We start from the raw sequence: 13199 nt of genomic DNA, 5'->3' as shown, positions 1-13199 counted from the left end.
TTGAGTCCTGATAACGACTGAGTTTTCCCTGTTGTACTCTATTTATTATTATTATTACATTTATTATTTTACTCTATTATTATTAGAAGGATATGTAAGCATATTTACATTGAAGAAGATTACAATAACGATTTAATCAGAGTATGACAGTCTTATCTTAAATTACAGTTTCATGTAAATATTCAAAAACATTTAACCTACTGATGCCTCAATTAATGTAATTTTATTGGTATCTATTTTTATTTTGAAATTTGCCCGTAGTGACTGCATTTCCCACCCTCAGCTTATACTCGGGTCAATACGTTTTCCCAGTTTTTTATGGTTAAAATTAGGTTCCTCAGCTTGTATTTGGGTTAGTATATACAGCATATCACAGAATCACAAAGTTGAAAGAGACCCCCAAAGGCCATCCAGTCCAAACCCTTACCATGCAGGAAGATATAATTCAAGCCCTCCCAACAGATGGCCCTTCAGTCTCAGCTTAAAAACCTCCATAGGAGACTCCACCACAATTCCATATGATTGAAGGGCATCCATCACACACATTGCTAGGACAATGTAACTAACTTTAAAACTATCTATATAAAAAAATGTAATGTTCGTTTGTGGGATTAACATAATTTATTTATTTATTAATGCACTTGTATACCGCTAATATCTCAGCCTAAATCGGCGACTCATTGCGGTTTACAACATTTAAAAAACAATATTCAGTTAAAAGCATAAAACACATATACAGTACAAATTATTGGGCCACCAATAACAATCCTATGCATCTCATAACTGGAATCGTAATCCAAAATTCATCGTCCGTGTATAACCAATCCTTAGTCATCACAATTCGTTACAACGGATTAACCGAATGCTTGTTTAAACATCCATGTCTTCAATCTTTTCCGAAACACCAAAACTAACACATAACTCAAAAACCACTGGGCGAATTGACACCAAATTCGGACACAAGACACCTATCAGGCCAATGAGTGACCATCACTCGTAAAAACACTGAAAAACAGCAGAAGAGACTTAAAAAGCCAAAAACAAAAAAATACATTACAACGCATGCGCAAAACCACGCACACATACATATGCAAACACACGTATATACACATATACACAAATATATACACACAAAGCACATATACACAGACTGGGCCACAGCAACGCATGGCAGGGGACTGCTAGTATCTATCTAAAGATACTGCTTGCCTAGATTCTCCCTTCTTTGTGTAAAGCTGTCCCTACAATAATAGTTTATCTAGCTTATCTCCTGATAGGCAACATTGCCAAATACCTTTATTAGGGCCAAATAAAAGGAAGATAAGCTTGAATTTCACATAATTCTTTCGTAGGTTTAGTGGTAAACAAAAGAAGGGGTGGTGGTCATATAATCCCATTTTCCTTTTTTATAATGGCAAAATCTTATTCTTTGAGATTATTTTTTAAGAGGAGCATTACTAAATTTAGGTCACTGTAAATGCAAAACCCTTGGGAGGATTCTTGCCCAGAAAAGTAAGGAATAAAGGTTTGGGGAGTTTCTTCCAATGTTATAATTCTTAATGGACAAGGAGGAGATGCACAAGATGGTTTGAGAAACACTGCATTGTGCAATGGTGCTTAAAAGCAAGCACACTCTTTATTGTCCCACATCCTGGGAGGCTGGCAACTGAAATACTAGCGCAGTTCAGAGGTGTTCAGCTTGTGAAATGTCAAGACTGACGTGTAACAGAGGGATTGGAGATGAAGCAATAACAATATTAACAAAAATTGAAAATATTTTCTGTTCCTGGTTTGAAAGTGTTATTTCCTGTTTAATTGTGTGGTCCTTATTTTGAAAGTACTTTTTCTACTCCAGAAACTTTGTTTTTCAGGCTATAAAATATGTTGAATTAGTTGACACTCTATGAGATATTCATTGAAAAACTATAGCAAAATATGCTATGGCATATTTCCACAGATGTCCCTTCCACAGAAACAAAGTTTTTGCAGTTTAATCAACTTTTCTCATGGTATTATTATAGAAACAATTAGGAAATGACATTTATAACGCAGGAACAAAAAATCGTGTTGCATAGTTTAATCAACACTTGCTGTGTTTTTCAGCATTGTTTTGTCAAAGGCTTTCATGGCTGGAATCCCTGGGTTACTGTAAGTTTTTTTGGGCTGTATGGCCATGTTCCAGTAGCATTCTTTCCTGACATTTCGCATGTATCTGTGGCTGGCATCCTCAGAAGTGTGTTTGAGATGAGGCAAGTGGGGTGCATATGTACCTGTGGAATAAGGTCCAGGTTGGGAGAAAGAACCCTTGCTTGTTTGAAGCAAGTGTGAATCTTGCAATTAGCCAGCTTGATTAGCATTGAGTAGCCTTGTAGTTGCAAAGCCTAGCTGTTGCTGCCTGGGGGCATCCTCTGTGAGGTGTTAACTGGCAATTTAATTGTTTGCTGTCTGGAGTTCTCCTGTTATGAATATCTGAAGGTGAGTCATAAGGAAGACGAAGCAGGCTTGTTTTAACCCATCGGAGCAATGGGTTAAATTACAGGAAGGCGATTCCACCTGAACATTAGGAAGAACTTCCTGACTGTGAGAGCTGTTCAACAATGGAACTCTCTGCCTTGGAGTGTGTGGTGGAAGCTCATTTCTTGGAACCTTTTAAACAGAGGCTGGGTGGCCATCAGTCAAGGATACTTTGATAGTGGTTTTCCTGCATGGCAGGGATTGGACTAGATGGCCCATGTGATCTCCTGGTTGCCACTCTATGAGAGATTCATTGAAAACCTACAGCGAAAACAGAAGAATGGCTTGCCTCAGGGGAGCATGTTTGCTCCATCAATGTTGATCATTTACGCAAATGATCAGCCATTGCCAGATGGGACAAAGAGTTTAATCTATGCTGATGATTATACCATCACTGCTCAAGCAAGGAGCTTTGAAATGGTTGAAGAGAAACTCTTCGAAGCTTTAGGTCAGTGGTTCTCAACCTTACTAATGCCGCAACTCCTTAATACAGTTCCTCATGTTGTGGTGACCCCCAACCATAACATTATTTTCGTTGCTACTTCGTTGCTGTATGAATGTCATGTAAATATCTGAGATGCAGGATGTATTTTCATTCACTGGACCAATTTGAATACTGGTGAAGTTGGGGGTTGATTTTGTCATTTGAGAGTGGTGGTTGCTGGGATTTATAGTTCACCTACAATCAAAGAGCATTCTGAATTCCAGTGATGGAATTGAACCAAACTTGTGGCACACTTCCTTCCAAGGAAGGAGCCCCTACCACATTCCGGCAAAAGCAAAAACTGGGTGCTAGAAATAGTATTGTATGAAATGTGACTAGCACAACCTCGGCATCACAACCAGAGACAGTGAAGGTATCTGCCCTTGTGCTTTGCTACTCTGAATATGCATGCCCAGTGTGGAATACATCTCACCACGTTAAAACAGAAATTATACTGTTTAGCATAGGTATGGGCAAACTTTGGCCCTCCAGGTGTTTTGGACTTCAACTCCCACAATTCCTAACAGCCTACCAACATTAATAACCAAGGAACAAAACCATAGTGTGACATCAGGAAGAACAAAGAAGCAAGTGTTCAATGTATTCTCCATCCCATTTATGAGGGGCATGGGATCACAGAGTTGGAAGAGACCCCCAAAGGCCATCTAGTCCTACCTCCTTCTACCAGGCAGGAAGACACCACCAAAGCCCTCCCGACAGATGGCCACCCAACCTCGGCTACTAAGGCTGGGATGTATAGTTCAAGCTGGGAAAGCAATAGGTTTGAGAGCCCCCCCCCCCCAAGGCCATCTAGTCCTGTCCTTTCTACCAGGCAGGAAGACACCACCAAAGCCCTCCCGACAGATGGCCACCCAACCTCGGCTACAAAGGTTGGGATGCATAGTTCAAGCTGGGAAAGCAATAGGTTTGAGAGCTCCCCACCCCACCCCACAAAGGCCATCTAGTCCTGTCCCTTCTACCAGGCAGGAAGACACCACCAAAGCCTTCCCGACAAATGGCCACCCAACCTCGGCTACTAAGGCTGGGGTGTATAGTTCAATCTGGGAAAGGAACAGGTTTGAGAGCTTCCCCCCAAAAGGCCATCTAGTTCTGTCCCTTCTACCAGGCAGGAAGACACAATTAAAGCCCTCCCGACAGATGGCCAATCAACCTCGGCTACAAAGGATGGGATGTATAGTTCAAGCTGGGAAAGCAATAGGTTTGAGAGCTCCCCCCAAAAAGGTCATCTAGTCTTGCCCCTTCTACCAGGCAGGAAGACACCACCAAAGCCTTCCAGACAGATGGCCAGCCAACCTCGGCTACAAAGGCTGGGATGTATAGTTCAAGCTGGGAAAGCAACAGGGGGGAATTCTGGGATGTATAGTCCAAAGCCCTACCGGCGTGTGCCCGTCCCCTGACTCTGCTGACGAAGATAATCAGCGCCAACAAGAGCGCCGCCGCTGAGACATAAAGCACGGCGTCCATCTTTAAACACGTGACCTCTCCCCTTTCCTCTCACTAGCCACGCCCCCTCATTTGCAAAGTGGTTTTCTCTGACCAATCCAAAGCTTGGTTTGGAATCAGAGGCGGGGCTGAAAAGAAGCCACGCCCCCTTCTTTGAATCGGCCTCCAATCAGGTCACTTAGGACTACAGTAAGCGTCAACGTCGTAGTGCGTCGTAGCGTAGCAACGAAAGAGGACCCCTTATTTTGACACTCGCCCCGCCCCTTTTATAGCTGGCTAATCCAGTGCCTGTTTGGGGAAAGATCCCCAGGATTCCCAAGCATTGAGCAAAAAAAGTGGAATTGGGGCCAAAGTGTATTAATTCTGCATTTTAATAAGGATTCCTTTTCCAGTCATAGAATCATAGAGTTGGAAGAGACCTCATGGGCCATCCAGTCCAACCCCATTCTGCCAAGAAGCAGGAATATTGCATTCAAATCACTCCTGACAGATGGCCATCCAGCCTCTGTTTCAAAGCTTCCAAAGAAGGAGCCTCCACCACACTCCGGGGCAGAGAGTTCCACTGCTGAACAACTCTCACAGTCAGGAAGTTCTTCCTCATGTTCAGATGGAATCTCCTCTCTTGTAGTTTGAAGCCATTGTTCCATTGCGTCCTAGTCTCCAAGGAAGCAGAAAACAAGCTTGCTCCCTCCTCCCTGTGGCTTCCTCTCACATATTTATACATGGCTATCATCATATCTCCTCTCAGCCTTCTCTTCTTCAGGCTAAACATGCCCAGCTCCTTAAGCCGCTCCTCATAGGGCTTGTTCTCCAGACCCTTGATCATTTTAGTCGCCCTCCTCTGGACACATTCCATCTTGTCAATATCTCTCTTCAATTGTGTTGCCCAGAATTGGACACAATATTCCAGGTGTGGTCTAACCAAAGCGGAATAGAGCATGGGGAGCATGACTTCCTTAGATCTAGACACTAGGCTCCTATTGATGCAGGCCAAAATCCCATTGGCTTTTTTTGCCGCCACATCACATTGTTGGCTCATGTTTAACTTGTTGTCTACGAGGACTCCAAGATCTTTTTCACACGTACTGCTCTCGAGCAAGGCATCATCCCCCATTCTGTATCTTTGCATTTCGTTTTTCTTGCCAAAGTGGAGTCTCTTGCCTTTGTCCTTGTTGAACTTCATTTTGTTAGCTTTGGCCATTCATCTCTCTAGTCTGTCAAGATCATTTTGAGTCCTGCTCCTGTCCTCTGGTGTATTGGCTCTCCCTTCCAATTTGGTCCCGTCTGCAAACTTGATGATCATGCCTTCTAGCCCTTCATCTAAGTCATTAATAAAGATGTTGAACAGGACCGGGCCCAGGACGGAACCCTGCGGCACTCCGCTCGTCACTTCTTTCCAGGATGAAGAGGAAGCCTTGGGGAGAATCACCCTCTGGGTTCGTCCATTTAACCAATTACAGATCCACCTCACCGTAGTTTTGCCTAGCCCACATTGGACTAGTCATTCTTATTCAATGAGGTGGGATTTTCCATCTTCCCCACCAGATGTCACTACAGGCCTTTAAGAAGAAGAGAAAAGGACTGGAGACAGAAAAAGGACTTTTCCCAAACTTCACAAAAAAGGAGGCCAGTTTCAATGTGTTCCAGAAAATGTTTTATTCCAAATCAACAATATTTTCAAGTGGATCTTTACAGGTCAGAGAAGTAATACGCCTTTTAATAAACAAACTGGGAATACTGGGTTGCTGTGAATGTTTCGGGCTGTATGGCTATGTTCCAGTAGCATTCTCTCCTGGCGTTTCTCCTGCATTTGTCCTGGCTACTGGTATCTTCAGAGATTCTGTTGAAAATGAGACAAGTAATGTCCAGGGCGTGAGAAATATCTCTTGCCTGTTTGAAGCAAGTGTGAATGTTGCAATTAGCAAGCTTGGTTAACATTGAGTAGCCATGAAACTGCAAAAACAATCAGTGAGGGTATATACATAGAGGTGGTCTGGCTGTTGTTGCCTGGAGGCACCCTCTGTTTGGAAGACGTTAACAGGCATGAGGAACGAGAGACCAAATTGCCAATATCTTATTGTTGTTCATTCGTTCAGTCATCTCTGACTCTTCGTGACCTCATGGACCAGCCCACGCCAGAGCTCCCTGTCGGCCATCACCACCCCCAGCTCCTTCAAGGTCAGTCCAGTCACTTCAAGGATGCCATCCATCCCTCTTGTCCTTGGTCGGCCCCTCTTCCTTTTGCCTTCCACTTTCCCCAGCATCATTGTCTTCTCTAGGCTTTCCTGTCTCCTCATGATGTGGCCAAAGGACTTCAACTTGGTCTCTAGTCTCCTTCCCTCCAGTGAGCAGTCGGGCTTTATTTCCTGGAGGATGGACTGGTTGGATCTTCTCGCAGTCCAAGGCACTCTCAGCACTTTCCTCCAACACCACAGCTCAAAAACATCTCTCTTCCTTCTCTCAGCCTTCCCTAAGGTCCAGCTCTCACATCCGTAGGTGACTACAGGGAATACCATGGCTTTGACTAGGCAATGGATCTTGGTTGCCAGTCTGATGTCTCTACTCTTTACTATTTTATCGAGACTGGACATTGCTCTCCTCCCAAGAAGTAAGCGTCTTCTGATTTCCTGGCCACAGTCTGCATCTGCAGTCATCTTTGCACCTAGAAATACAAAGTCTGTCACGGCCTCCACGTTTTCTCCCTCTATTTCCCAGTTGTCAGTCATTCTTGTTGCCATAATCTTGGTTTTTTTGACGTTTAGCTGCAACCCGGCTTTTGCGCTTTCTTCTTTCACCTTGATTAAAAGGCTCCTCAGCTCCTCCTCGCTTTCGGCCATCAGAGTGGTGTCATCTGCATATCTGAGGTTGTTAATGTTTCTTCCAGCAATTTTCACCCCAGCTTTGCATTCATCAAGCCCTGCACATCCTCGCATGATGTGTTCTGCATACAAGTTAAAAAGGTTGGGTGAGAGGATGCAGCCTTGCCGTACGCCTTTCCCAATCTTGAACCAGTCTGTTGTTCCGTGGTCAGTTCTGACTGTTGCTACTTGGTCCTTGTACAGATTCCTCAGGAGAGAGGGAAGGGGGCTTGGGATGCCCATCCCACCAAGAACTTGCCACAATTTATTATGATCCACACAGTCAAAGGCTTTAGAATAGTCGATGAAGCAAAAATAGATGTTTTTCTGAACATCTGCCACGGGTTGCTGTGGCCCTGTCTGTTTATATGTGTTTTTGAGTGTGTATATGTTTGTATATATTTGGGGATATGTGTATATATGTGTGTTTGCATATATATGTGGTTTCGAGCATGCGTTGTAATGTATTTCTTATTTTTTGGCTTTTTAAGTCTCTTCTGCTGTGTTTTCAGTGTTTTTATCAGTGATGGTCACTCGTTGGCCAGATAGGTGTATTGTGTCCGAATTTGGTGTCCATTCATCCATTGGTTTTTAAATTATGTTAATCCCACAAACGAACATTACATTTTTATTTATATAGATTCTAAACCGGTATTGCACCTCCTGATATCTGCCGGGAAGTAGCAGCCAATAGTGAAAGCACCAAGGCAGTGACATCTCCAGCTCATCCCTTGTTTGGGTATCAGCCAGCACGTCAACGATTTAAATCAATAAATAATTTTCTAAGATCTACAGAGACACTTGTTGGAACACCTCAGCAAGCGAGAGTCCAAAAGTGGCAGGCTCAAGCCCAGAACCCCAATCAATGGCTGATACCAAATGAGAGACTCCCCCCTGGGCACACAGAGGACTGGGCGACTTGGAAGGAGCTGAACAGACTGCGCTCTGGCACCACGAGATGCAGAGCCAACCTCAAGAAATGGGGCCACAAAGTGGAATCCACGACATGCGAGTGCGGAGAAGAGCAAACTACCGACCACCTGCTGCAATGCACCCTGAGCCCTACCACATGCACAAGGGAGGACCTTCTTGCGGCAACACCAGAGGCACTCCAAGTGGCCAGATACTGGTCAAAGGACATTTAACTAACTACCAAGCTTGCAAACTTTGTGTTTTGTCTGTTTGTTTGTTTTGTTAAAAATGTAATACAAATGTCTGGTTGCTCCTGACACAATAAATAAATTTGCTGATACATCACACAGTCCTAGACACTTGGGAAGTGTCTGACCTGGGTTCAAATACAAAAGCCAACATAGCGATCTTGTTTGCTGTGTACTAATCTAATAATAATAGTTGAAGAATACAGATTTACCTTTGAGGAGGAAAAGATGGATTATAAATAATGCTAGAAACAGCAGAAATTGACAAACTATCGCATTTCATAAAAAGAAAAATCAATGAACACTTTAAAAAAAAGGAACCCTTTAATAACTTAAATAAAAAAGAAAGAGACCGTGATGTTATTTACGAGGCTTGAAGATTTAGTTAATAAAAATTGAAACATTAGGGAAGTAATGCTACCCCTCTATTCCGCTTTGGTTAGACCACACCTGGAATATTGTGTCCAATAATCCTGGGCACCACAATTCAAGAGAGATATTGACAAGCTGGAATGTGTCCAGAGGAGGGCGACTAAAATGATCAAGGGTCTGGAGAATAAGCCCTATGAGAAGCGGCTTAAGGAGCTGGGCATGTTTAGCCTGAAGAAGAGAAGGCTGAGAGGAGACATGATAGCCATGTATAAATATGTGAGAGGAAGCCACAGGGAGGAGGGAGCAAGCTTGTTTTCTGCTTCCTTGGAGACGAGGACGCAATGGAACAATGGCTTCAAACTACAAGAGAGGAGATTCCATCTGAACATGAGGAAGAACTTCCTGACTGTGAGAGCCGTTCAGCAGTGGAACTCTCTGCCCCAGAGTGTGGTGGAGGCTCCTTCTTTGGAAGCTTTTAAACAGAGGCTGGATGGCCATCTGTCAGGGGTGATTTGAATGCAATATTCCTGCTTCTTGGCAGAATGGGGTTGGACTGGATGGCCCAGGAGGTCTCTTCCAACTCTATGATTCTATGAAATATGTATATACACTGAAATATGTATATTAAAAGATAAGAATTCCTTTCCTCCCAAATGAAATCTTCCCTCAACTTGTAAATTTCTAGCATTTATTTATTTATTTACTTACTATATTTGTATACCGCCAATCTCAGCCCGCAGGTGACTCAAGGTGGTTTACAGAGCATTTCAGAGTCTGGGATATTAAAAATAATACTATGTCCTAATTGGTTATATGATCAAAATATGGAAAAATATGGAAAACGTTTATTAAATTGGAAAAAATGTTTCTGCAGGACATCCTGCTATAGCAGACCTGGGCAAACTTCAGCCCTCCAGGTGTTTTGGACTCCAACTCCCACAATTCCTAACAGCCTATCGGCTGTTAGGAATTGTGGGAGTTGAAGTCCAAAACATCTGGAGGGCCGAAGTTTGCCCAGGCCTTTGCTATAGCATATTTTGCTCTAGTTTTTCAATGACTATCTCATTGAGTCTCAATCAATCCGACACACTTTGTGGCACAAAAACAAAGTTTTTGGAGTAGATCAATTACCTTCAAAGTAAGCACTCCACAATTAAACAGGAAATAACACTTTCAGGAACAGGAAATCTTTCAGATTTCATTGCATAGTGTAATCCACACTTAGAACTTTTCTATCTGCCACATTTGTCTTCCGCTGATAGTTTTGTCATCTCCTTTCTTTGGATGTTTCCACCAAATTATTAGAAATCTGGAATCAATTGGGTCCTTTGGGAAAATGAGGCAAAATTAGACCTTGGAAGTGTTACCTTCTCGGATTGCTGCACCCATTATCCACTATTCTGCATGGTAGACGATCACTAGCTTTTGGCACACCTGCAAACCATTCGGTACAGCAAACAATCATTTTCTCTGCTAGGTATAATCTGTTTGCACCTACCTGCGCATGGCTCGAAATGGAGGGAAGGAAACCCTTTTGTTTGCCTATCTGTATTAGCCTTTTATGTAGGAACATATGCGCAAGTGACAGTTATTCTTCTGTAGGGAAACTGATGATATTACAATTGTGGGATTGATAAGGGGACGCATACAGTGAGCAAGGGAGAAGTGGGATGGAGAATGCTATCTACCGATAAGTGCACTATTAAGCTTTAATGGGGCCCGTTTGCTAAGCGCTCAGCTGCCTTGCTTTTTGAAAGAGGATTTTAATGCTGAGAGATCTGCCATTTGCTTCGAGTTAACAAAAACATGGCACACTATTAAATCCAGCAGTTGTATCAATTAGGGGACTTGGAGATCGGTAGAATAATAATAATAATAATAATTATTATTATTATTATTATTGTGTCAGGAGTGACTTGAGAAACTGCAAGTTGCTTCTTGTGTGAGAGAATTGGCCATCTGCAAGGACGTTGCCCAGGGGATACCTGGATGTTTTGATGTTTTACCATCCATGTGGAATGCTTCTCTCATGTCCCCACATGGAGAGCTGGAGCTGACAGAAGGAACTCACCTGTGCTCTCCCCAGATTCAAGCCTCTGATCTGTCGGTCTTCAGTCTTGTTGGCACAAGGGTTTTACCCCCCCCCCCCCCTCACCACCACCACCACAACCACACACACACACACACACAAAACATGCACACGGATGAACACCTTCTTTCTCTGGAGTCTGTACAATGGAAAAGTTGAGAAGGGGCGATGTAACTTTGACTGAAAACAGCTTTAAAGGCAAAAATGCCAAAATGGCAATATAAAAATGAGTTCCAAGAGTTTCGTCAAAATTGGTTACATCTACACTAGAGAATTAATGCAATTTGATACCACAATAACTGCAAATGCTCAGTGCTGTTTGCCCATGCCTGTTATAGCATTGTGCAAATAGTAGTTTTGCAAAGTCTCTTTTTTTGCCTTCTTTGCAAAAGAGTTGTACCACATTTTTGCCCCTTTCCTGCAGCTCACTCTTTTTTCCTCCTTTCCCAGGAATTCTGGACCATAAACCATCTCTTTGAGTAACACCATTCTAGGAAATGGGATGGACAATATAACCATGGACTATTTTAGGTCCTTTACTTAACCAGGAGATCGAGGAACCCTTTGAAACCAACCACCCCCAAAAGGTCTCCTGTCCTCCTTTGGTTCCCTGCGCTGGATTGCTTTCTTTTGACCCAGCTTTTCCAGACAAGCATTCCGAGCACTGAGAATTACCTGGGAAGGAATCCCACTGGAGCATTGCAGTGCACCCAAATACCTGGGAGTCAGTCTGGACCATGCTCAGACCTACAAGAAGCACTGCCTGAATATCAAGCAAAAAGTGGGCGCTAGAAACAATATCATGCAAAAGCTGACTGGCACAACGTGGGGATCACAACCAGACACAGTGAAGACATCTACCATTGCGCTTTGCTACTCTGCTGCTGAGTACGCATGCCCAGTGTGGAACACATCTCACCCCACTAAAACAGTAGATGCGGCTCTTAATGAGAAATGCCGCATTATCATGGGATGTCTGCACCCTACACCACTGGAAAAATTACACTGTTTAGCCGGTATTGCACCACCTGACATCCGCTGAGAAGTAGCAACCAATAGTGAAAGGACCAAGGCAGTGACATCTCCAGCTCACCCCCTGTTTTGGTATCAGCCAGCACGTCAATGGCTTAAATAAAGAAATAGTTTTCTAAGAGCTACAGAGACACTCGCTGGAACACCTCAGCAAGTGAGAGTCCAAAAGTGGCAGGCTCAAACCCGGAACCTCAATCAATGGCTGATACCAAATGAGAGACTCCCCCCTGGGCACACAGAAAACTGGGCGACTTGGAAGGTGCTGAACAGACTGCGCTCAGATGCAGAGCCAACCTTAAGAAATGGGGCTACAAAGTGGAATCCACAACATGCGAGGGTGAGAAGAAGAGCAAACTACAGATTACCCGCTGCAATGCAACCTGAGCCCTGCCACATGCACAATGGAGGACCTTCTTATAGTAACACCAGAGACACTCCAAGGGGCCAGCTACTGGTCAAAGGACATTTAATCAACTACCAAGCTTGCAAACTTTGTGCTTTGTTTGTTTGTTTGTTAGAAATTGCAATACAGCTGTTTGGTTTACTCCTGACACGATAAATAAATAAACCCAGCTTTTCGATTCTGGTTGTCTGGAATACCCTTTCTCTCCACAGTTCCCGTTAGTAGGACTACCTGTAACAAGCCAGATGGGAAGGCATTGACCTCCTTTCCATGAGAGCGGAGATGAAATATGAAAGCTGAAGGTGAGATATCCCAGAGTTGGTGAAGTGAACAAAACAAACAGAAGCAAAAAAAGTAAGCGAATATCCCCCAGCAGCAACTACATATGTCTGGATTCTAAACAAGTTTGAATCCTGTCTTCTTTACAGTCTTCTTATATCTTTGTCCATCAATTAACAAGCAGAATGTATATTCCAGAAAGCCAAGTCCAGAAATCCAAGTATTGGTATGTTGAGAAAATACAGTACAATCCATATCCATAGGGGATACGTTCCTGGACATCACACAGACCCTATAGACATGAAGGTCATCTGGTCCAATAGTGCCATATAGTCATTTCGGAGGACTTAGAAGATGTCTAGAGAGGACATATTTTGCTGGGCATGAATGAATGGACCCACAGATATCAATCCTGCTTGTTATATCGTATTGACTTTAAGAGGATAAACTTCTCAGCTTGTGGACTTCTCTAGTAGGAACCAAGTTCTTGCGGATAGCATTAAGCGTTTCCATCCAACAAGAGTTCACTGTGAGAGCCATCCTC

The 13199-nt window shown here is 43.4% G+C and overlaps 1 protein-coding gene across 1 annotated transcript in view; it reads right to left on the bottom strand.

Annotated features, from left to right (window-relative positions):
- The window catches only part of DDRGK1 (DDRGK domain containing 1), a 33413-nt gene extending 28894 nt beyond the window's left edge, over positions 1-4519 (bottom strand). The window contains exon 1 of the mRNA XM_060779443.2: positions 4396-4519. Within this exon, the coding sequence (XP_060635426.2) occupies positions 4396-4483 (88 nt within the window). The 5' untranslated portion in view covers positions 4484-4519. The remainder of the gene's footprint in view (positions 1-4395) is intronic.
- Positions 4520-13199: the final 8680 nt, after the last annotated feature.

This window comes from Anolis sagrei, chromosome 5 (genome assembly GCF_037176765.1).
Source record: "Anolis sagrei isolate rAnoSag1 chromosome 5, rAnoSag1.mat, whole genome shotgun sequence".
Classification (NCBI taxonomy): Eukaryota; Metazoa; Chordata; class Lepidosauria; order Squamata; family Dactyloidae; genus Anolis; species Anolis sagrei.
This window is presented reverse-complemented; position numbering and strand designations above follow the sequence as displayed.